The 26,978-nt window shown below is 36.1% G+C and overlaps 1 protein-coding gene across 1 annotated transcript in view; it reads left to right on the top strand.

Moving 5' to 3' along the window:
* The window catches only part of Ctf4 (Chromosome transmission fidelity 4), a 525,719-nt gene that overhangs the window by 66,384 nt on the left and 432,357 nt on the right, over positions 1 to 26,978 (top strand). The window contains exon 6 of the mRNA XM_090398697.1: positions 12,179 to 12,287. Coding sequence (XP_090254823.1) covers positions 12,179 to 12,287 — 109 coding nt within the window. The remainder of the gene's footprint in view (positions 1 to 12,178; positions 12,288 to 26,978) is intronic.

Raw genomic sequence — 26,978 nt, 5'->3', positions numbered from 1 at the left:
TGTTTAGTATTTTGTTTATTTTTTGTGGATTGTAGCCGTTGGCCAAGAAGGTGTGGCGTAAGTGAGTCAGTTCAGCAGTAAGATCCTTGTCATTTGAACAGATTGCTCTCGCTCTATGGGTTAGCGTTTTTAATATGCCATATTGTTGAGAAGGATGATGGTGTGATTGTTTGTGTGAGTATCTGCCTGTATGTGTGGGTTTTCTGAAAACTGAAAATGATAAGGAACCATCTGGGAGACGTGTGATGAGTGTATCCAGGAAGGGCAGACAGTTGTTGGCTACCAGTTCCATAGTAAAGTGGATTTTTGGATGTTGGCTATTTAAATGTGCTAAGAATGTTTTCAATGTCTCAGGGCCATGTGGCCAAATAGCAAGCACATCATCAACATAGCGTAGCCAAAGTGTTGGTTTGAGAGTGGCTGTATTGATTGCTTGTTTTTCCAGGTGTTCTATGTAAAAGTTGGCTGGGGGGGGGAGAAAGGGGGGAGCCCATGGCTGTCCCATCAATTTGTTTGTATATTTTCCCTTTCCATGTGAAATATCCTGCATGTATTGTGAATTTGAATAGTTCAAATATATCAGGGGGGAAGTGTGACTTCAGTAGATTGAGGGTTTCTATTAGTGGTACATTTGTGAATAGTGAAGTGATGTCAAAGCTTACTATTAAGTCTGAGCTTTTTAGGGTGAGGTGTTGTAAGATGCTTTTTAGGGTGAGGTGTTGTAAGATGCTTTTTAGGTGTGCTGAATTTTTGATAAAGGAGGGAGAATTGTTAGTGAGAGTGGCTAGTAGCTTCGCTAAATGTCTAGCCAGTTTGTATGTGGGACTATTTATACTGTCCACAATTGGCCATAGGGGTGTGCCTGGTTTGTGAATTTTTGGTGATCCATAGATCCTCGGTGTTTTAACATGGAAGGGTTTGAGTTTGTTAACTGTGTCTTTGGGCCAGGAAGTGACCAACAGGAAGAACTGTGAATATCCGCATCAGCAAACATAAACGATACGTCCGGAAATATCATTATGGGAAGTCGGGCCTAGCAGACCATGCTCTGGATACCCCTGCACACAGGATCAACTGGAAAAACACAAAATTACTACACAGAAACCCATATAAATCAGAGAGATTGTTCTTAGAGGCGACAGAAGCCCTAAAACACACTCCAAATCTCAACAAATATGGCTGTATTAACTTGCCGAAGATCTGGGAGACAGTCATATTAAGAAAAAACTAGTAGTTTTCTAGGACTCTAGTAATACATGATAGCGTTTTTTTTTTTTTTTTTTTCAGATAGAGGGCGCCAAAATCAGGACTCTAGTCTTTGTGTTGCTGCTACAATTTTGTTTAAGTACACCATGTTGTTTTAGTCTCGCGTATTGTGACAAACAGTGTTTTTGTGCTCTGAAGATGCTGGTTATAATACCAGCGAAATATCAGCATCAAGTTAATAAATTAATTATTTACTTAGTTTCTGTGTTCTATTATACCGTTAAAATAATAAACAACATGTTCGACAAACACATAAGTCTGTCCACACGTTTAAGGATTCTTCACGGAGACGATATCGTACGCAAGACACGAAGATATGGTAAGTGGAAGTTGAAATTGGCGCGGCAACTAAACAGGTTAGCCTTCTTAAAGAGGTGCCGAGACGCCAAATTAATACCGAACTGTTTTAAAATCAAAAACAAGTTCCACTCAGCCAAAGCCCAACGCATCTATAAACGAGCGAGTGTAGCGCTTTTACGCGAACAAATTAACATCACTCGCCGGGAATTAGCACAAGCAAATACAACCATCAACGCATTATGAGAATCACTGCATAATATTCTAAATACGGAACTTTGGCAGATCTTAGAGAACATCACCGATGCAACGGCAAAAAAAAGAATTCGACAAAGTCAAAAACCGGCACCAAGAGAAGTTCGAAAATCTACAACAACGGAACACCATACAAGGACCGCAATTACAACAAGACCTCGTCGTCGTGAATCTATCGTCACTCACCTTAAGCAAAGAAGCCACGACTGCTTAAGTCGAAGGCACAACTTTGCCATAACTCCCAAGCAAGTTCCAAAAGCCGAAATAATGGCGTCCATCGAACGAGGAATTTACGACCTGCCTCCAACAATAGCTAACAACATACGTTTAGATGTGGCCAACATCCTAATCAAGTCCAAGCCTCCAAAAAATAATATCCCACATAAGGAATTCATTGCTATAAAAGAGCTACACAACAACAGCCAGATTACCATAGCAAAAGCAGACAAAGGAAATGCAACCGTGGTGATGGACACAACTGAATATGAAAACAAAATGCACACACTATTACAAGATCAGTCAACATACAAAATTATAGATCGCAATCCCACCAACACGCAAAAGAATAAGGCACGAAAATTATTAAAAAAAGTCACTTCCTGGCCCAAAGACACAGTTAACAAACTCAAACCCTTCCATGTTAAAACACCGAGGATCTATGGATCACGAAAAATTCACAAACCAGGCACACCCCTACGCCCAATTGTGGACAGTATAAATAGTCCCACATACAAACTGGCTAGACATTTAGCGAAGCTACTAGCCACTCTCACTAACAATTCTCCCTCCTTTATCAAAAATTCAGCACACCTAAAAAGCATCTTACAACACCTCACCCTAAAAAGCATCTTACAACACCTCACCCTAAAAAGCTCAGACTTAATAGTAAGCTTTGACATCACTTCACTATTCACAAATGTACCACTAATAGAAACCCTCAATCTACTGAAGTCACACTTCCCCCCTGATATATTTGAACTATTCAAATTCACAATACATGCAGGATATTTCACATGGAAAGGGAAAATATACAAACAAATTGATGGGACAGCCATGGGCTCCCCCCTTTCTCCCCCCCCCCCCCCAGCCAACTTTTACATAGAACACCTGGAAAAACAAGCAATCAATACAGCCACTCTCAAACCAACACTTTGGCTACGCTATGTTGATGATGTGCTTGCTATTTGGCCACATGGCCCTGAGACATTGAAAACATTCTTAGCACATTTAAATAGCCAACATCCAAAAATCCACTTTACTATGGAACTGGTAGCCAACAACTGTCTGCCCTTCCTGGATACACTCATCACACGTCTCCCAGATGGTTCCTTATCATTTTCAGTTTTCAGAAAACCCACACATACAGGCAGATACTCACACAAACAATCACACCATCATCCTTCTCAACAATATGGCATATTAAAAACGCTAACCCATAGAGCGAGAGCAATCTGTTCAAATGACAAGGCTCTTACTGCTGAACTGACTCACTTACGCCACACCTTCTTGGCCAACGGCTACAATCCACAAAAAATAAACAAAATACTAAACACTCCTAAGAAACCCCTCCCACCATCCACCACAGAGAACTACAACAAAACAGTCACCATCCCTTACATTAAAGGCACATCCGAAAAGATCTCAAGAATTCTCAACAAACATAAACTACGCACTACATTCAGACCATGTAGCAAATTAGCCACCCTCATCCGCTCACCCAAGGACAGCATTCCTCCTTTATCACATCCAGGAGTCTACCAAGTACCCTGCTCATGCAATCAAGCCTACTACGGTCACACAGGAAGAACTGTGAATATCCGCATCAGCAAACATAAACGATACGTCCGGAAATATCATTATGGGAAGTCTGGCCTAGCAGACCATGCTCTGGATACCTCTGCACACAGGATCAACTGGAAAAACACAAAAGTACTACACAGAAACCCATATAAATCAGAGAGATTGTTCTTAGAGGTGACAGAAGCCCTAAAACACACTCCAAATCTCAACAAATATGGCTGTATTAACTTGCCGAAGATCTGGGAGACAGTCATATTAAGAAAAAACTAGCACTTTTCTAGGACTCTAGTAATATATGATAGCGTTTTTTTTTTTTTTTTCCAGATAGAGGGCGCCAAAATCAGGACTCTAGTCTTTGTGTTGCTGCTACAATTTTGTTTAAGTACACCATGTTGTTTTAGTCTCGTGTATTGTGACAAACAGTGTTTTTGTGCTCTGAAGATGCTGGTTGTAATACCAGCAAAATATCAGCATCAAGTTAATAAATTAATTATTTACTTAGTTTCTGTGTTCTATTATACCGTTAAAATAATAAACAAAACGTTTTAGAGTATTGTAGTTTGCAAGGTTTCTAATTTCATTTGGCAGTTAGCTTAGCATATTTGAAATATAAACATTCTGGATAGCTTTTCTGCAATGGTTGTTATATTCATATGTGATATAGTTAGTTGTATGAGGCCTTGTTCTACTCTGTGTGGTTCTAGTTATTCTATAGTTTACATCAAAGTAATGCCTTCACATAATTCAGAAAAATTTAAACAATTAGGGTGGATGCAGATGAATATGTGAGAAGGCACCCATGAGGTGAGCGAGCATGATCATGACCAACAAGTGCAGAAACTACTCAAGCCAGAATTTTTAATAGGATAGTCAATTCAGGATGTAAAGGTGGTTGAGAGTCTAAAGGGATGCTGCAGTTTCTATACACTAATGCTAGAAGTATCTGGAGCAAGAGGGAGGAATTTTTGACATTAATGCAACCTTGCTAAAAGTTACAGGCATTAATGAGTCTTGGCTAACAGCAGATGATGATGTAGCTATGATGTAGGGATAGAATGTGAAGGATGGCAGGAGGAGTGCTGATGATGATAACAGATGAACTGCAGCCAAAAGGAATAGGAGACAGGCCCAAGGTGGCTGTTCATTTGAAGCAGTCTGGTGTGAGATGAAGGCCAATAAGACAAATTATATGGTTGGTTACTGCTATAGGCCAGGGAGTTCCAGGGATATCTGGAAGAAAGACATGCATCAGCAAATTAGTACAAGTGTACAAGGGTGAACTGAAAAGTTGTGATAATCACCATGAAGAAATTGAGGTGTTTATTGGAATTTTTCAGTCCCCCTGAGGAAGGGAGCTGAAAAATTGTGATAAACCATAATTACTTGAGGTAGTATGTGATGGAGAGAACTAGAGGTGCAAGAGTATCAGACTTGGTCATAGGATCAGAAGAGCTATCCATAACCAAGGTGACCACATTGTCTCTGATTGGTGAAAGTGACCATACAGTCTTGACTTGGAAGATTGTACAACATGAGGAATATTCTGTCAAGGAGGGGTATATATGGAACTACAAGGCAGATGATTATGACAAGCTTAGGAAGAAGCTAAAAATCTGTGCCATGGCATAAAACACTGCAGGGTAAGGATGTTAGTAGTGCATGGGAGATAGTTAACAGTCATCTAGAGGAAGCAATATTATGATAAATTGTATACCTAAGGTAAGGAGGGTTAATCAGCTAGGAGTTAGATGGATGAGTTATATCATTAAGCACGAGCTGCAGAAGAAAAAAATGCTGTGGAGGGTATATAAAGAGAAAAGTGACCAACAAACTCGCGAACAGTACAATGCTCAGGCAAGGAAGGTAAAATCACGTTATAAGAAGAATCTAGCTGAGCAGGCCAAAGGAAATCCCAAAGAGTTTTTTTGTTATATGGCAAGTAAGAGGAAGAATGACTATGAAAGACTAACCTTAATGAGTGATGATAATCATGAAGTGACAGAAGCAGATAAAATAGTTGAGTTACTGTGAGACCACTTTGCAAGGATTTATCATGTGAGGTTACTGCTTTGACATATAAGACAGACCTTAATGTGGGAACAGAGATGGATGAATTGGAGGTTCTTGGGATATTGCTGAATCTCAGTGTAACAGCTATGAGATTAGATGGGATATCAGCCCAGGTTTTGTGAGAGTGTGCAAGGGAACTGACAGTGTCTCTGACTAGGCTGTTATTTAAGTCTTGGTTCTGATAGAGTTCCAAGGGAGTGAGAAGAGATCAAAATAATTTTCCTTGCACAAGGGAGGTTCTAAGACTTGCAATATCAAATTATAGACCAATCAGTATCTCAGGTGGTAAAAGTACTGGAATTGGTTAAAAAATATAGTGGATAAAAATATGATACTGTATGAGGGGCAACATAATTTGTGAAGGTCGGTAATCCACAGTAATAGAGTAACAGTTAGTTGGATAAAGGAAATGGACATGATTATTGTGCTGGATTTTGCAAAGCCATTTGACAGAATCCACATGGAACTCTATTATGCAAATTAGAACAAATGGGGATGGATTTGACACTGTTGATAAGAGGGTGGCTGCTGGACAGATATCAAAAAGTGGTATATGGAGGGGTAGAATCAAGGTGAAAACAGGTGACTAGTGGTGTGTGCAAGGTTCACTGCTGGGACCACTACTGTTCCAAAATTAAGTAGAGTAATAATTAATCAAGGTGATATGGAGCGTGTGTAGAACAATTTGAATAGGTTGTCAGTTCAATGTGGAAAAATGAAAAGTTATGCATTTTGGGATAAAAAGGTTACAAGCTGTGTACCACATTGATGGAACTGTATTCCAAGTAATAGACTAAGCTAGAGATTTAGGGGTAGTAATAGACATAAAGTTAAAGCTTAGAGGACATATTACTAAGGTAGCCCATAAGATTACTTGGCTATTGAAGAACACACTAACACTTAGAGATAAGGAAGTTCTTATTCCTCTTTATAAGGCCTTGATACGTCCACATCTGGATTTATGTGATCAGGTTTGGTTTCTGGTGGATGAGGAAGCAGTGTAGAAGATTCAGAAGTAAGTGACCGAGATGGCGAGTGGCATGTGGAATGTTCCCTATGAGAATAGATTGAAGGTGTGTGGATTGCAGAAGTTGGTTGATAGGAGAAAAAGATGGGCTATGATAGAAATATTTAAGTTGGTTAGAGCGTTTTATAAGATTAATGGCATGGAAATGTTTTACCACTTGGCTAGATGAGCCAGAACAGGATGTCATCCATGGCAGTTGAATTAAGGTGTGGTTAGTAGGAGTGTGAGGACTAGATTTTTTGCTTGGAGAGTTGTGAATGTGAGTGGACTGGGTTTTTGGAGTTAGTTGTGAGGTGCTTTGTTAATGGATTCAAGGAGAGGTATCATAGATTTTGTGCATAATTTGGGTTTCCTGCAGTGAATCTTCCGACTCCATGAAGTTGCCTGTACATAGAATAATAATTCTGTGTAATAATAATAATAATAATAAATTAGCAATATATAAGACAGTGTTCAAACCAGTTTGATCTGAAGCACTTGACCAAAGATTAGAGACCACAGATATGACAATTCTGAGAAAAATTTCGGAAATAAACAGATGGCATCAGTAGCAGAATCATATTAAAAACAAAGATATTGAAAGAAACTTGACATGGTTATCATTCAGGAGTGTGTAAACAGAACTAATGTAAGGTGATATGGTTACTGGAACAAAATGGTAGAGGAATTATTAGGCAAGCATGTTTTGCCATCATTCTCTCTTTCAGAAAGAGGACCAAAATCTAGACGAATTGATATAGTTTGAAGTTAGAAGCTTGACATATAAGTTCTTGAGAGTGTTGGAATTCTATCCTGAACAAAACCTCAGACTAATTTGGAGGAAAATTGTTGATGCTAAGCTAGTAATTATGTAAATTTATCCTATAGCACTCTCATAGTTTAGTATACTATACATTCATTCTTTTTGAAGGCACATATCAGGAATTTTTTATGGTGTTTCAATTATTCTTTTTTTTTTTTTTTTTTTTAATATTGTATCTATTCGTGAAATGTCACATGACCTATAGCAGATCGGTGCTGTGTGTATGAAAAAAGGAATCTGTTTCTTGAAACTCTGACTCTGAAGGTTGTTGAGGTCTTTGGAAAGACTGTGAGGTAGGGAAGCTGGGGGTGTTAAAGAGAATAGGTAGATTATAATGAAAGAAGATTATGAGAAATTGGTTGAGCAAGTTAGGACCTGGATGGCAAGTGGATGCTGACTGGTGGCTGCTCTTTTTATTATGCACTCTGATGGAGGAGAAGTAATTAATTGTAGCTAGCTCAGTAGAATATCTTTAATCAACAAAGACATTTGGTTTCTTCCATATAGAAGAGAGTTAGGGAAGAAAACAAAAGTTTGAGTGAGTAATCAGTTCAATCTGGAGGGATCATTGATTAATCAGTCTGCGAACAGTCTTAGGTTGTGAAAGCATCATCCCAAGTGAATGAGCAGTATTCAGTGATTGGGTTGATATAGGATTTATACAGTATTAAAAGTTTTTACTGGTGAGTAGTATCTTCAGTGGAAAAGTACACCATGTTTTGGGCAGCTGAAGAAGTTATGACTAAGATGTACGAGGGTTGTTCGAAAAGTTTGATAAATTTCCAATAGATGACAGCACAATTCGTTCATTCATATCAATTTCAGCACATATCATCTTTTTCATGACTCCTGGCAAAATTTTAGCCATGTGTGATGTGTAGTTCTCGTTTGGCAAACGTTTAAATGATCGTGTTTGCTTTTTCATAAAAATGGAGAAAAACAAGTTTCGTGCAGTGATAAAACACTTTTATTTGAAGTAGTGGATGGCCACACAGATCAAAGCCAACTTAGATCAGTTCATGGGGACTCTGTACCAGCATTTAAAGACTATTTATTTTTGGATAAATGAGTTTAAACGTGGTCGTAAGTCCATCAAAGATGAAGTGCACGCTCCTGCTGCCCGACTGAGGTCACTATGAAGGAAATGATTGACAAAATCCATGGTATCGTTATGGAATACTGCCAAGTTCATAAGATTGTAGGCATCTCAACTGAATGGGCGTACAATATCCTACATGAAAAATTGCACATGAAAAAGCTGTGTGTGCGAGCCATGATTGTTGACTGTCAGTCAAAAACTGTAATAAATTTAGTTTAATCCTTTATCCAAGTGTATGCAAACAATGTTTGCGCCTGAAAATATCTTCAGGACTGAGGTAAGGTGGTACATCCCTTGGCAACTTGTAGCAAAGGTGAATCAAGCGCTCATCACTCCTTGTCTCAGTATCTCCCATAATGCAAAGCAAATCTCCTTGTGAACATGTATACTGCCATGCATTAAGGAAAAGGCCACTATCCAGACCGGTTACAACCTTTATTGAGGTCTCATCAGTGGGAGGCAGACCTAGAGTGGTGATACTAAGGCAGAAGCAATGGAGAGGTCATATTTACCTATGTGAGTTACCAACCAGTGTGTACCACCTTATTATTAAATTACTCTGGATTTAGAGAAAGATGTTGGAAGTTTATTTTGCACTTGGTTAGACTATAATAAATATAGTTTAATCCTTTATCCAAGTGTATGCAAACAAAGTTTGCACCTGAAAATATCTTCAGGACTGAGGTAACCTGAGTATCACCAATCCGGGTGTGCCTCCCACTGACGAGACCTCAATAAAGATCGAAACTGGTCTGGGTAGTTGCCTTTTCCTTAATGCATAGCAGTATACATGTTTGCAAGGAGATGTGCTTTGCATTATGGGAGATACTGAGACAAGGAATGATGAGAGCTTGAACCACCTTTGCTACAAGTTGCCAGGGGATGTACCACCTTACTTCAGTCCTGAAGATATTTTCAGGTGCAAACTTTGTTTGCATACACTTGGATAAAGGATTAAACTAAATTTATTATAGTCTAACCGAGCGCAAAATAAACTTCCAACCATCAGTCAAAAATGCGTGCAAAAAGACATTTCAACGCAGTGTTTGGCGATGTTTATTCGCACTCCGCAGAATTTTTTGCATCGATTTGTGACTGTAGATGAAACTTGGATCCACCACTATACACCTGAGTCCAAGCAGCAGTCAAAACAGTGGACAATGCCTGGTGAAAGATCACCAAAAAAAGCAAAGACCGTTTTGTCAGCTGATGGCCACTGTTTTTGGGATTCCCAAGGAATTATCATGATAGAATATTTGTAAAAGGGTAAAACAATAACAGGAGCCTATTATGCGTCGTTGTGGAGCATTTAAAAGAAGAACTGAAGAAAAAACGGCCAAGATTGGGACACAAAAAAGTGCTCTTTCATCAAGACAATGCATTGTCCCACACATTGGCCATTGCAATGGCAAAATTGCATGAATTGAGGTTTCAAATTGGTTCCACATCCGCCGTATTCTCTGGCTTTGGTCCCGTGTGACTTCTTGTTCCTAAACTTAAAAATTGGGTTCGGTGAGAAAAAATTTCTTCGAACGAGGATATCATCAAGGCTGTGAATGATTATTTTGCACAATTTGACAAATCCTACTTTTTAGATGGGATGAAAAAATTGGAAACTCGCTGGACTAAACGTGTAGACCTCGATAGAGACTATGTTGAGAAATAAAGGTAATTTTTTACAAAAAAATGTGTTTAACTTATTTTTTTACCAAACTTTTAACAACCCTCATATTTGTGGAGGTGTAAGTCAGCCAAAGAAGAAAAAATCTGATCATATTTTGGATCTGTGTATTGTCAGAAATAAGGTGAAGAGTGAAATGAAATCTTTCTTGCAAGAATTAGACAGAACTATTTTGGTTGCATTGAAATTCACAAGATCAGACTTTAGAAACATTGGTTATAGAAGATATTAAGGCTTTTAGTGATAGGGGTGCTAGTTGGTTTGTGAAAAGAGAAAAAAGAATGGAGCGTGTAGTTATCAGTATTACTAAGAATAGTATGTGAAGTCAGTGAGGTAAGCTCATTCATGTATAAGACAAGTTGCACAGTGGTGAGCAATTGAGTTGCCAGCAGTCTGCTTGCAAGGAATACAAGACAGGTCATAGGCAGTTTGCTTAATATACAAAAATCTGTGCCAAAACCAATTAAATACCATGGAAATATCAAGAGCAACTACTTTTCCAGAGCATTGTAAATAATAGTAGTTATCCTAAATAACAAATTTCATTGAATTCCATCTAGCTAGAGCAAAGTTATTCTTTTTATCATTTCAAAAATGCTTTGTCAAATTTTGCAACTAAAAATAGTCTGATTAAAATCATAACTGAGATGATTGAACAGATTTCAATAAAATGTATAGTGTCAAACTGAGCAATAGCATGCCTATGTACAAATTGGGAAAAATTATTATTATTATTATATGGATATCTTCATAGAGTCAGAAGACTCATCACGAGAGATTCTCAAAACTATCAAAACAATATCTATCATACCTCTTCTTGAACTCATTTACAGACGAAGCACTCACAACTGAGTCAGGCAATGCATTCCATTCATTCACCACTCTCCAAGCAAAAAATCTAGTTCTCACACCCTTGTTAACCACACTTTTCCTTAATTTCCAGGGATGACCTCTTGTTCTTCTATCACTATCACACAGCTGAAATATTTCCCTTGCATCAATCTTATAAAAACCTTTAAGTAATTTAAATGTTTCTATCATATCTCCTCTTCTTCGCCTATCAGCCAACCTCTGTAATTTACAAGCTCTCAATCTATCAATGTAGGGAGCATTTTTTACACCACTCACCAACTTAGTCTCTCTCCTCTGAGCCCTGTGAAAAGATCACAACTGGAAATTTATATCATGTAAAGTAAAAAAAGGTATAATTTATCAAATTGGAACCTGCATTATGCAAGGCTTGGCTTTATAATAAAGTCATCACCAGTTTCTTGATATGTACCCTTAAGGGATGTTCAGACTACTTTAACAGCACTACAAGATTAAGTTTACATTATTAATAATCTCCTATCAACAGTTTTCCTTCCAAATTAGTCTATTACTTGTCAGCATTCCAATATTGTCATATCTAACATTTCATTCTTCTAATTCACTTCTGACTGAATCAATCCTAGATCTTGGTCTTCTTCTAGGTTTTTTTCCTGCCATTTTGCTATCAAAAAAAGATCCAGAGAAGACCAAGGTCATGAATGGATTGATTCATTCAGAAATGCCTTAGAAAAATGAAATGTATAATAAATTATGTATAAAATTATATATTATATGTGCTCATATGTACACATAAGTAATGAACGATAGTCTGCCAGTAGTAAACACGGCATTGGAAAATATTTACCACTAGCAGACTATCATTCATTTGCTACTTATGTGTACATATGAGTACATATAATATATAATTTTATACATAATTTATAAATTTATGTTAAGGATTAATCACTTTTTTAGTTGTAAGAATAATTCTTTTTTATTTCATTTTATAAGGTTCTGTTTTAAGCAGTGTGTGTTATATTTTCTGAACTTGATATTACATTTTTGTTATAGTGATTTTAATATAAAAATAGTGAATCTAGATGACCACAGTGAAAAAGTCCTAATTGGCCATAATGCTCCAGTGCTAAGCATTTCTCTAGACCCTAAAGGAGAGTACATTGTGAGTTGATTTCAGAGCTTTATTTTGCTTTTAAAATTTAAAGTAGTGTTAAATAAAGGTTCTACCCAAACATTTCTCCAGACTAGCTGCAAGAGTACAAGCACTATACTTCCTGGAAGTATGACTTATTGTTCCAGTTTTCATGCATGGTTTTTGTAGATTCAGTTTAATTTCTTGGTTACCTATTGTGTTTTGCAACTTTCAAAATGAGGAATGCAAAAGAGTAGTAGAGATTCATCAACTCTTGTTTTGAACTCAATAAAACTTCTTCGGAGAGCTTTGCAGTGTTTGGAGTGTCTCTGCATTCAAAGAAAGTCATCCTAGTTCGTTCAAACATCAAGTGCATGAGTGATTGCTTTCTTTTAATTGCACATCAGTTATATGCTAAAAATTAATTTCTGCAGGCCTGACTGTCAACCAGCAGTATTACTTAGATATTTGCCAAAAGTGACCAGAAAAGTAATATATTTATAGCTAGATATTTCACTGCAGTATCCTAATATACTCTGAATTGTCTCTGCAACACTTTTTAGCCAATAACAACATTGCTACTGTGCTTCATCCTCTGTACTTTCCAAACCTGGTTACCTGTGACTTCATTTTATTCTCCAAGAAGAAATTATCACCACCACTAGACCTCAATGAAGTCAAAAGTGTCTTCTTGAGAGGTCCTCCATTATCATATTGCTTATCCAACTTCATTAAAGTTTGTTGATGCACACTCACAAGCATTGTATTCCTATTTTCTAAGTGATCTGAATGTTATTTCAAAGAAAAACTATCAGCACTGGCAGAAATGTTGAATTCAGTATTTAAATTCTCAATGGAGGCAGTTTTGAAGAGAATAACAGCAATCAGTAAGTTAAAATGACACCTTGTTTTTCAGCTAGTTTGGTAACTTTTGGGTACCACCTTATATAATTTTTACTTAGAATGAGATTTCTCTCTCTCTCTCTCTATATATATATATAAATGAGAGACATTTCAAAAGTAATGCCTCAATTTGATTTTTTTATATGTATTTATTCCCCCCCCCCCCACCACACACAAGAGATAACCTATAGCACTAGTGCTGTGTGTGTGGTGCAGGTAAGCATTGAGAAAGAAGAACTCTGTTGACATTTACTTGAAGAGTTGAAGATTGAAGCTGCTTGGAAACATTATGAGGAAGAAGAGAAGTAGGTTCGACATGTTTGCAATTGTACTGAAATGTGACGTTGGGCAGCTGCTGCTCTTGTTTTGAAGGTCTAACAGAAAGCAGAGGAATGATGTTTGCCATTTCACTAGCAAACATTATTCCTCCACATAAGATTATTCTTCTGCAAGAATGGAAGTCCCTGTATAATTTTTTATAACAAAAATTATATGATTTAAACTAAAATTACTAAAAATTGTGAAATGACTAGACAAATTTTAGTAAATATCTTAAATACCAAATTGATCAAAATCTGTCAAGCAGCTCTAGAGTATGGAGAATAGACAAATGAGACCAGTTGATAGGACAGTATGAAAAGTAACAGGTGCTTATGCATTGTTGTTGAAGAAGTTACCTAAAAGGAAATTATGAATACAGTCAATGTCACTATCGTACACTCCTAGGAAGATCAAAGGAATACTTGGTTATGGTGGATAAAGTGCTATAGTGAATTTTACTTGAACTTGGTAGTATGTCATAGTGAGAGTTGACAGTTCGATTATTATGCATGCCAGTATTAAAGTTGGATTTTGTTTTTTAAATTAAACAAAATTACCAGTTGCAAAGAAAAAAATCTCAGTAATACTTTAAAAAATATAAACATTAACTGTTAGCATATGGCTTCTGTAGCTCAGTCAGTAAAGATAATGCTCTTTGGAAAGTCTGAGTATGAATTCCATCTAGGATATGATTAACTGCCCTATCATAGCATTTAATTAGGTTTTTGCAAAGCCACGTTACTAGGCCTTGATAGGCTACTGAGCTTCATGGGAAAGGTGATTATCCATTAACATTACTTGTTTAAACTGACAATATATTTTAATAGAGATAAATCTAATTATTTCACAGTATTTACTAAATGGATGGGATATTGTATGATTAGAAATCATTACTGTAATAATTATTTCAATATGAATGGTTGCTCTAATACAATAATGACTTGTCTGTACAGCTGCAATACCCATTTTTATGGGATTTGTTTGTCATTGCACGTTTATCAGACCATAACTAAATTATCTGATTTTCATTAATCTAATAATTACCTGTATTATTAGATTAATGAAATACAGGAATCAGTTAATGTTAATATTAAAATTATAGTTATGTGCTTTCATTATTTTGTGCAACATGTTTTTCTTTATTGTTTATAATTATATTTTGAAATCTTTAAGGATTATATTTTGCCACCTGTAGTCATGCTTGTACTTAATTTTTATCATTTCCTAGCTAAATTGGTCAAATGAATAGCATCTCCACATTTCAGGCTGCAGACTGGGTTTGAATAACACTGTAGCATGGTTGTTTTTGAATGTTATTTGATGGTTGAGATTCTCATTGCTTACTGTTAGACCATCACTACATCCAACCTGCTTTGGAGGTCTGATGTACTATGACAAAATTTCTGAGCTTACCTGACTCTTAGTCTTTTAATTGCAATTATTTTTTGTCTTTGAACAGCTGAGATCATTAAATTGTCTTTAATTGTGTATTTTCTGGCCAGTTCACTTATTTTGCAGCATGAAAAAGGCAAGTTTCAGAGAAAAATGCCCTGCCACATCTTGTGTGAGATCAGTTAACTCATCATCATTTAAAAAAGCCCTTACAAAAGGCCACTCACAATGTGCTGCAGGTTTGCAACCTTTCAAGAGTGAAATTTTTAAGAAAGTAAAAAATAAAGATGTATTTTTCGAATATTTGCTCAAATAAAATACACATTGTTTTAATTATGTACTAAACCTGTTTTCTTGTAATATACAGTGTATTACATCATTAAATGGTTGAGTGGTTAAGAATTTAATTTAAATATTTAGAGTGATGGTTGTGTGTGTGTGGGTGGGTGTGATGACATCCACTTCTTTCTTATTGAAGCTTTGGAAAATTTAACAGGGCTGTAGTAGAAGTTTTTATCCCCCCCCCACTCCTCCTTGGGCCAGTCTGCAATATCCAAAGGGATGCACAAGGGAGAATCTTGACAGTAGACTGGAAATACTGTGGGTGTGTAATAAGGTTTATAAATGCAAACAAAAGTTTCTGTAGTTTAGCAGTTCTGTGGGTAGTTTTTGGTATTGAGACTACTATAACTAAAGAGTTTAATAAAAATAAGCAATTAAAGCCCAACAAGTTTTGTAAGTTATAAGACTTACATCATCAGGGGTACTGGTATAGAAAAGTTTTACACAACAAAAGCCTGTTGACAATTAATTACACATATTAGATGTTTTGATAACTTCACAACCATTACATATAATTGATAAACCAGAATAAATGGTACATTTGTTACTGTATGCATGTTGGAACATTCCTAGTTGTTGCTATCATGTTCGGTGGTATCACATGTGTTATAGCCTAGGTTAAGAGCAGTTAAATTTTTGATGAAAGCAAACCACACTTGATGTAAAATTAAGCCTTGATTTTTATTGCATTGTGTCGAGATCCTAATCATTTGGAAGCCTTCTTTAAATTTTCTTGTAAAACAGTTATGATCAATATATGACATTTTTGTTTGTTGCCAAAGTACTTGATGGCCTATAGTGGCTGTGTGGGAATGCCAGGTGTGATTTATGTTCTCTTCTTTTTTTCGACATCTTTTACGTGTTCAGACATGTGGATCTCTCCTGACCTTCCTGTCTGGCCTACATATCAAATACCACAAGAGCAGTGAATCTCATAAACACCAGGTTTTTTCATGGGGGTGATGTGGAGGTTTGGTGGATGTAGAAATCTTGAGATTTTTTGTAAAGGTAAAGGTCAAAGCTATATAACTAAGAGGAGAGTTTGAGAACAGCAACCAAACCTTGGAGATTCAGTATCAAGCCTTGAAGAAAACACTGATTGATTCAGCCAGAGAGGCATGTGGTGAGGTTGTCTGCAAGGATAGAAAAATCAGAACTCCATGGTGGACACAGAAAGTTAAAGAGGCAGTGAAGGCAGGGGTGTGCACAGTAGTGTCCGGCACCTGTGTGCAAAACTTTAGTTGGTGCCCCTATACCCAGTAGCACGGCAGTAATGTCTGGCACCTGTGTGCAAACTTTAGTTGGTGCCTCTACCCCCCCCACCCTCTCCAATAAAAAAATCACTTTAAAAAAAAGGTTTTTTTTAAAGTATATCCTCCTCTTTGGAGCCTGTGTGCTTTGCATACATTGCACATATGGCTGGCACACCCCTGAGTGAAGGAAAAGAAGAATGCATATCAAAAGTTCCTGACAAATAAGTGAGCTTGTGCTCTTAGAGAATACAGCAACAAATGTAAGAAAGCTAAACACTTTGTAAAACTAGCTAAACGCAAGTCATTTGAAGACTTTGATAAGAACATAGAAAGTAAATATCAAGAAGGTGGCAAGATATGCTGGAGGTTGTTGAAGAAGCTTAGAAATGGAGGAATGAGTGTTGTAAAAGGAATTAGAGATGATAAAGGTGACATGAAAACTGGAGAAAAAGATATTGAAGTATGGAGTAATTACTTCGAAAAATTGCTAAATGAAACAAGCAGTAATAGCACAGTTGTAAAAAAAACACTCAACAGGCATACAGTCAGGAATACATATTCATACTTGAAGTAGAAAAAGCCTGAAATGTGGAAAGGCAGCAGGAGTAGATGATATTCGGCGAGAAATGTTGAAGTATGGTGGTATAAAAGTCTTACAGTGGCTGCACTGCATAGTTCAGAAAGCGTGAACAGAGGGACAAATTCCCGATGATTGGAGTAGAGCTCTCATAGTACCCATATATAAAAAGGGAAATAAAACTGAATGTGAGAATTACAGAGGTATTTCCCTACTGAGTGTTCCTGGTAAGATTTATGCCAGTATACTTGAGAAACAGTTGAGAAGAATTCTGGAAGAAAAGTTTGGGGAAGAACAAGCTGGATTCAGGCCAAATAGAGGTTGTCAGGATCAGATCTTCACTTTACGACAAATAGTTGAGAAAGCATGGGAATATAACAAAGATCTATACTTAAGTTTTGTTGATCTGGAAAAAGCATATGACAAGGTTCCAAGACAGAAGCTATTCAATACTCTACAGTTATATGGTATCAATGAGGCATTATATCAAACAATACTTAGTCTTTCTTTGATTTGTAAGTCAGCAGTTAGAATTGAAAGAAGTTCATGAAGATGGTTTAATGTTAAATCTGGTGTGAGACAAGGATGTACATTATCCCCCTCTGTTATTCATTATCTATATGGATCACATTATGAAGGAAAGTAGTATTAAACATGATATCAAAGTTGGAGATGTTAATATCAGCTCTTTGCTTTATGTAGACGATGTTATACTTCTAAATAAATCTGCTACAAGTCTGCAAAATTCCCTGATTAAATTGAATAACTGTTGTAATAGATATGGTATGAAGGTCAGCAATAAAAAGACAAAAACAATGAAAATAGGCAGAATCGTTTGAAAATGCCAACTGCATTGTGAATGGAGAACCTGTGGAACAAGTAAAACATTTCGCCTACTTAGGCACGACTTTTAGTGAATATGGTAAATTAAATATGGAAATAGACAACACAATCAAGAAAGCTGTATGGTAGGAAGTCAATTGAATAAATTCGTATGGAATAAGAGAGAAATTAGTCGGAACACTAAATTAGCTGTATACAAGACAGTGTTCAAACCAGTTTTAACTTATGGATCTGTCAACTGAGTCAGAAGTAAAACACTTGACCAAAGACTAGAGAGACCACAGATATGAGAGTCCTGAGAAAGATTAGAGGCGTGAACAGATGGCATCAATGGCAATATCATATTAAAAATGAGGATATTAGGAAAGAACTTGACATTGTCGGCATCTGGGAATGTGTTAGCAGAGCTAATCTCAGGTTGTATGGTCACTTAAACAGAATTGGCGAGGAAAGATTAGCAAATCAAGTGTTCTCTGCCAGGTTGGCAGGAAAACGACCTAGAGGAAGTCCAAGATATAGGTGGACTGATACGGTTCAATGTGCCTTAGATGATAGAAATATAAGATCTGATAATGATAATATTGGAGTCTTGACAAGTAACAGACTGATTTGTTGGAAAATTGTAGATAGGAAGTTAGTAATGATGTAAATTTTTCATGTAGATATGATAGTACTACATATACACCCTGTACACCCCCTTGAGGTACATGGCAGGAATTTGATGATGAAAAAGGTTTTTTACCTTTCACTTTTGCTTTGTACTTGCAAAGCAATGCAGCCACTTTGTTTGTGACATTGAAACCTTAGAAGATTGGAAAATTGAGCCACTTTCTTCTAAAGCCATGGCACTCAAAACCATAATCTTCCCTGCTCAGTTGTACACAATAAATATTACAGACATCACAGAAGCTAAAGAAAAGCAATTATATAGTGAGCCTGTGCAATTTTTTTGGTCCAGCTGATACCAAGAAGTTAAAAAGGAATTTATTCAGCTATCAAAGAAGCATGGAGGATTTGGGCCATCAGTCTTAAAATTCTGCTATTTAAGCAATATAACTTAAAAAAAAAAAAAAATCTAAAAATTTGGAGTAAATTGTTATAAAGGTAGATCCAAAAGATGTGATTGTTCCTGAATACTACAACATTCTCTGCTTAACTCTAAGACTGCTACAATGTTCTGGCATTGACATTTTTTCCATTAAAAAAAAAGTAAAAGTTGGTATCTAGGTCCACACTTGGGTGCTGACAACAACATTTTGTTTCATAACTTATTGAAGTTTCAAGGATACCCTAAACAGGAGGGATCTTGCTTGGAGTGCATATGGTTTCCTTCCAGTTAATACCATCAGATGGAGGTACTTTAACATTCTACAGCTGCCCTCTTGCCCTGTGTATTTATAACAGATTATGTAATGTGTTGGACATTCCATTACTTAAAACAGAACAGGTTATTTTTTTTTTGTAATATCCACACCTGTTAGCAGTGGGAAAAGAATTTTGATTTTTATAATTAATGAATTAAAATACTATTTATGGAAGGTTAGAAAGAAAAATGGATTTGAAAACCAGCAATATTATATACAAATGCTTTATAATATTGTAATGTGGAAATTTTATTTTGTCAGTCAGGATTTTTGTATTTAGAAAGAAGCATTCTAAGAGTGATCAAATTTTTGGCTAGATGGGGTAGACCCCCCCACATTATGCAATATTTGCCTAGATTGCTATGAGAGGTTTTTTAAATGGTTCCATTCTCTTAATTCAATGTGGTCTTATGTTGCAGGACTGAGAGCAATCCCAGGCAGAGAAGGACAACCCAAGGTGATTTACTCAGATGAGGCTAACCACCTGGGTATCAGTCATCTTTGCACTTTAGTTTCGATTGGTCTTTTGGTTGTTCATCTGCATGAGATTGGTGAAAAAGGAAAACTGATAGCCTTTGGCTATATGATGATATAAGTGAGCTGAGGCCTTTTCTCTATCTTTCATACTATCTATCTGTTTTTTCTTTCTCCTAATACTATCAGGCTCTCTTGCACCCCTATACTAACCACTCTAGGCCTATGATGAGCATCCCTTTACTTTTGCACCTCAGTAAAGGTTGATCTGTTTGGGGTTGCTTGCCTCCTAGGGAGTAGAAACACTTTCTATTCTACTCTGTGGAATAGAAAGATTCCACAGAGTAGAATCTTTCTATTCCAGGGATGAGGGAGTAAAAAGATTCTGCTCTGTGGTAGGTTTTTGCCTATCACTGAGTACAACCACTGATGAGTTTCCTGCCCTGGAATGATTCAGGTCAGGTGTAATGACTAATAGTACCTAGAGTTTTTGGAGAGGTATCCCTGCATTTTAATGTAGCAGAGTAAAGGTTGAAATCAGTCTGGGTAGTGGCCCTGTCCCATAATACATAACATTATGCACACCTGAAAGGATGTGTGCTTTGCATTGTAGGATACCAAGGCAGTTGATGCGAAGTCATTAGCCTCTGTATACAAGTAGCCCCGTTGTGAAGATACTTCACATGCAAACATTGTTTGCTTACACTTGGATAAAGGATTTAACCAAGAAATAATTTCTTGGCATCTTTAATTTTTAGTAAAACCATGTGAAAAACTTTCAACAGAGTTTAATTATTTACTGTAATTTAGTTGAGCCTAGCACAGTTTCATTTATTATGCAGTTTAAATCGAAAGAAAATATATGCGGGTGAAATAATTATTAATTTACTCTTACAAAGACTTGTGTGCATATATTTACAGTAATCTACTGTTTATCCAACCTTGTTGAGAAAGCAGTTTTTTTGTTTGGAGATTTGAAGGATTGCTAACTCAAAATGCTCTGTGTGTTGCAGGAAAGCACCACTCTTGGGGATAATGAATGCTTTTTGCATTATTATTAAATTAAAATATAACCACTGGAAGCTTTTGGTTTTGTTGGTCTGAAAAAAAAAAAGTAGTAAATATCATTTTTGGTGTGATGGTTTTCTCACAAGTAAAAAAATGAAGGTAGCCATTAGAAGATTACTAAAGCAGGGAGAAAGAGTTATGACAACAAACCATAAACAAAAATGACAGGTTATGTTTGATGAATTGCAGGAGTATATATACTCCTGCAAGTTATGTTAGAACTACCCAACTTCTTGACCACTTTATTTTCATGGTATTTTCTTTCTTTCTTTTTTTTTTTTTTTTTTTTTTTTGTTATCACATCAAGCAATTAGTTGCCATTTTCTCTGCCCCACACATCTCCATATAAACAAACATTTTTTTGTTGAACATTCCACTTTTATAAAAGCACTTCACTTCAAATTGGAAACCAAACTTCCTTCAAACTGGTTATTCACTGAGCTGCTGCGCAGTTATTATTATGGTGACTTAAGCAATTTCTTTGCCTGTGTGTGCATGTATATCTGTTAAGCCAAGTAACTAAATGAAAGTTATTTGGCAAATAAATCCATGTTTATCCTTCCTGATCAAATTATTTTGTTATGTTATATTAACACATATATCATGAGAAACAATGGAAACATTTTTCCCTCAAATCTAAGATATGTTGATATGCAGATGAGGGTTAGTGCTAGTGACATGATATTTTATCAGTATTGTCACGCTACAAAAGTGATGCGTAGCTACGAATTTGACAGTAACCAAACTACTCTACTATCTATATGTACTTCATTTCTATCATCATCATCAAATTCCTGACATTTACCTGCAGGTAAATGTCAGGAATTTGATGCAGGGAGTGTTACTATGATAGTAGTACATGAAAAAGCTACATCATTACTAACTTCCTATCAACAATTTTCCTCCAAATTAATCTGTTATCTGTCAGGACTCCGCTATTATCAGGTCTTATATTTCTGTCTAATATGTTGCTATTCATGCCATCTGTTCATTTCCTTAATCTTTGCCAGAGCTCTCGTATCTGTGGTCTATATTGATAATTATTTTATTGGTAATTCATCATCATCATCATCAAATTTCTGCCATTTACCCTCAAGGGGTATACAGGATATGATAGTACTACATGAAAAATTTACATTATTACTAACTTCCTATCTACAATTTTCCTCCAAATCAGTCTGTTACTTGTCAAGACTCCAATATTATCAGATCTTATATTTCTGTCGTCTAAGGCACTTTGTACCGTATCAATCCACCTATATCTTGGTCTTTCTCTGGGTCGTTTTCCTGCTGACCTGGCAGAAAACACTTGTTTTGCCAATCTTTCCTCGCCCATTCTATTTAAATGACCATACCACCTGAGATTAGCTCTGCTAACGGATTCCTGGATGCTGACAATGTCAAGTTCTTTCTTAATGTCCTCGTTTTTAATATGATATTAAGTTTTAAAAGAGGTAAACCATGAGTAGACATAACTATACATAATAAATAACGGAAAAACTCACGTAGAAATATTATTTAATAGTATAATTTTCGCCTGTGTGTCACAGGCATCTTCAGTATATTTAATATGATATTGCCATTGATGCCATCTGTTCATGCCTCTAATCTTTCTCAGGTTTCTCATATCTGTGGTCTCTAGTCTTTGGTCAAGTGTTTTACTTCTGACCCAGCTCTCAGATCCATAAGTTAAAACTGGTTTGAACACTGTCTTGTATACAGATAATTTAGTGTTCCGACTAATTTCTCTCTTATTTCATGTGAATTTATTCAGTTGACTTCCGATATACCAGCTTTATTGATTCTGTTGTCTATTTCCATATTTAATTTACCATCTTCACTAAAAGTCTTGCCTAAGTAGGTGAAATGTTTTACTTATTTCACAGGTTCTCCGTTCACAATGCAGTTGACATTTTCAACAATTCTGTCTATTTTCATTGTCTTTGCCTTTTTATTGCTGACCTTCATATCATATCTATTACAACATTTATTTAATTTAATCAAGGAATCTTGCAGACTTGTAGCAGATTTATTTAGAAGTATAACATCGTCTACATAAAGCAAAGTGCTGAGATTAACATCTCCAACTTTGATATCATGTTTAATACCACTTTTCTTCATAATGTGATCCATATAGATAATGTATACCCTTGTCTCACACCAGATTTAACATTAAACCATCTTCCTGTACTTCCTTCAATTCTAACTGCTGACTTACAACTCAAATAAAGACTAAGTATTGCTTGATATAATGCCCCATTGACACCATATAACTGTAGCGTATTGAATAGCTTCTCTCTTGGCACCTTATCATATGCCTTTTTCCAGATCTACAAAACTCAAATAGAGATCTTTGTTATATTCCCATGCTTTCTCAACTATTTGTCGTAAAGTAAAGATCTGATCCTCACAGCCTCTATTGGCCTGAATCCAGCTTGTTCTTCACCAAGCTTTTCTTCTACAATTCTTCTCAATCGTTTCTCAAGTATACTTGCATATAGCTTACCAGGAACACTCAGTAGGGAAATACCTCTGTAATTCTCACATTCAGTTTTATTTGCTTTTTATATATGGGTGCTATAAGAGCTCTACTTCAATCATCAGGAATTTGTCCCTCTGTCCCGGCCTTGTGAACTATGCAGTGCAGCCACTGCAAGACTTTTATACCACCATACTTCAGTATTTCTGGTCGAATATCATCTACTCCTGCTGCCGTTCCACATTTTTTAAGCCTTTGATGGTTTTTTCTACTTCAAGTATGGATATGTATTCCTGACTGTATGCCTGTTGAGGGTTTTTTACCACTGTGCTATCACTGCTTGTTTCATTTAGCAATTTTTCGAAGTAATTACTCCATACTTCAAGGATATCTTTTTCTCCTGTTTTCATGTCATCTTTATCATCTCTAACTCCTTCTACAGTAATCTTTCCTCCATTTCTAATCTTCCACAACCTCCAGAATATATTTTGCCACCTTCTTGATATTTATTTTCTATGTTCTTGCCAAAGTCCTCCCATGACTTTTGTTTAGCTTGTTTTACACAGTGTTTAGCTTACTTACATTTCTCTCTGTATTCTCTAAGAGCACAAGCTGACTTATTTGCCTGGAACTTTTGATATGCTTTCTTCTTTTCCTTCACTGCCTCTTTAATTTCCTGTGTCCACCATGGAGTTCTGATTTTTCTATCCTTGCAGACAGCCTCACCACATGCCTCTCTGGCTGAATCAATCAAGGTTTTCTTCAAGGCTTGCCACTGAATCTCTAAAGTTTGGTTCCTGTTCTCAAACTCTTTCATTTTTTCTTCAATAATCTTTGTGTATTTTAGTCTACAGTTCACATCAGAGAGCTGCTCAACTTTTATTCGCTTTAAAACTTTCTTACATGTTATGCTTTTCAATATGAAATTGAAATTTATCCTGCTCAAGACTAAATATGATCACTTCCAATTTCAAATCCTCTGTACACTCTGGTGCCCTGCACCAGGGAGAAAACATCACTGTCAACAGTAACATAGTTCAATGAGACTTTTCTTATTTCTTGCCTCTTCTCTCCATGTGAATTTGTGCGCATTTTTATGTTGGAACATGGTGTTAGTAATATTGTTAATTTTCATGCCAAATTTATTACAACAGTTATTTAGGGAATTGTGCAAACTTGTACTGGATTTATTTAGGAGTACAACATATCTGCATAAAGTAAAGAGATCAGATTAACCTCTCCAGTTTCGATATCTGGTTTAATGCCATCTTCCTTTATAATGTGATCCATATAGATGATTAATAACAGAGGGGATAATATACATCCTTGTCTCACACCTGATTTAATATCAAACCATCTTTCTGTACCTCCAGTTTTAACTGCTGCCTTAGGAATTCAAATGAAGACTAAATATTGCTTGGTATAATGTTCCACTGAACTCATAGAACTGTAGCATTTTGAATAGTGCTTTCCTCTTGGCATCTTTTCATTAGTGTTGCGAAATGAAAATTACTAAAAACAGCTAAAGCTTAAAAAAAAAAAAAAAGAGCTAAAAGGAGTTAAAAATAAAAATTTGAAGCTAAAATTTTAAAACTAGTAGCTGATGCTTTTAAGTTACTTTATTCAAGTTGAAGTGATACTTGCATATAAGTGGCTAAATACATCTTCCATTTGGTCTTCTGCACTTAATTCATCCATGTTTTCACTTATATTTTCAGCTTTATTATATGTGGCCACCGTTCCAATATTACTCAGTGTAGATGCTGGTAAATGATAGTCTGTACAGCACTTGTTGTTTTTATGCCTGAGGCTATACTTGACTGACAAAATAGCTGTCAGTATTGGCAATTCCATCTTGTTTCTTAATTTAGTTTTAACTACATTCATGGAGCTAAAAATTCGTTCAATTTCTGCATTAGAATTTGGCAGTATTAACAAATTTATTGCACACTGAGCAATTTCTTTAAATGGATTCATTCCAGATGCATCCTTATATTCTCATCTTTATACTTCAGTCCAGAATAGCTCAGTGTTTTCTATATTTGGGCATTTATTTAAGTGGATAGTATTGTACTGGTATTCAGCAGCAGCAACATGTTTTTCTGTTGTCAGCATTATTTCTAAAATGGAAGTAACAGGTTCCTTTATATGTTTTAGGGTATTGTCAACAGAAAAAGAAGATATTATTCTTAAAATATTCAAGTTTTCAGGCAACCTTTGCTTAAGCTGTTTGTAGAGACCAAGAAGAAACTGTCTTGCTCTACTTCTAAATTTTTTGATCATCATTTTCTGTTATTTTCTTTTGTATCATCACCTCTGAAATTTTTCTTTCAAATCTGTAACCAAGATTTGGATTGGGATCCAAATAGTCATCAATGTCTGACTCTAGAGGGTCGACTGTGGATGATGGCAGCACTAACATATTAGCAATAGAGCGAATCAAACGAGAAAGGTCTTCAAATAATCTCATCTTATCCGCACTATTAGATTCGAAAATTTTGTTAACTTGCTGAACTTAAACTATAACAGGATGCAAAATAAAAGGTACAACAGATTCCTTTCATCTTTGTATATCTCCTACAAAATTTGAGCTTTGTAAGATTTCTCAGTCTCACGCACGACTTTGAAGTGAGTTTTTCCAACCACTGGCTGAGAATTCTGTCTACTGCAGATTGAATGGAGAGCTACTTTGTTGCACAATTGCTTACAATTTTCAGAGGAGCATCATTTTCATTGATAGTTTGATACAGCTCTTTGTATGCTGCTAGTCTTGAAGAAGAATGTGAAAACCACTTATGTTTTGGCAACTAAAAATTCAAATTTTCTTGGGAGAGATTCTGCACAAGTGTGAAATATTGCCAGTTGTAATGAATGGCATACACATCTAATTAAAATTAAGGAGGGAATATATGCCTTCAGCTGTTCATAAACGCCATTATCGACACCAACCATAACACTGGCGTTGTCTGTACCAATTGCAATGAGATTTTTAATGTCCAGTTTCTTGGTCAAGAGCTTTTTTTCAGTGCAGCCACAATACCACTAGCATCACACTTTTCTAGAACCACCATGCTCAGGCTCAGAAATGTATGCATAATTTTGTTGAATTCTTGCTATAATAAATGATGGCCATTCCTAAAATCTTATTCACTGTGATATCATTCGATTCGTCTATTAGCAAGCTGAAATTTTCATCTCCAATGTCTACAATTAGAGCTTCAAAATGCTCACTTAGAATATTCTTTGCAATTGCAGAGCACTTAGTTCAGTGCATTTTTACCTTTGGCATAATTAGACTGTCTGGGATGATATTTTTGCAGAGATCTACTAGATGATCGCAACTTGTGAATGATTTGAATCCTTATCAATGATGAGTGACAACAAAGAAATAATGCTAACCTACCTTCAAAGTTCGCGGTCTCATCAGACTTTCACAAGCATATTTGTAATAGGAACAGCCTTATATGGAACTGCAGCAAGATGTTTCTTAGTTTTGCAATGCTTTATAAGCTGACAATATTTAGCAGCTATTTCACATCTGCAAAACTTACAGTGGCCTTTTGTAGCTTCACCAGGAACTTCACACAACCATTTACTAAACGTTCCGATTTGCAATCACTCCCTACTTAATTTTTGCTTGTAAGCTTTATTTTTCTCTTTGCTCATTTTTGAAGAAGGGTATACAACTCTTTACTGCAACGAATT

This window comes from Typopeltis vanoorti, chromosome 10 (genome assembly GCF_054136105.1).
Source record: "Typopeltis vanoorti isolate ZY-2024b chromosome 10, IOZ_Tvanoo_1.0, whole genome shotgun sequence".
Taxonomy (NCBI): domain Eukaryota; kingdom Metazoa; phylum Arthropoda; class Arachnida; order Uropygi; family Thelyphonidae; genus Typopeltis; species Typopeltis vanoorti.
This window is presented reverse-complemented; position numbering and strand designations above follow the sequence as displayed.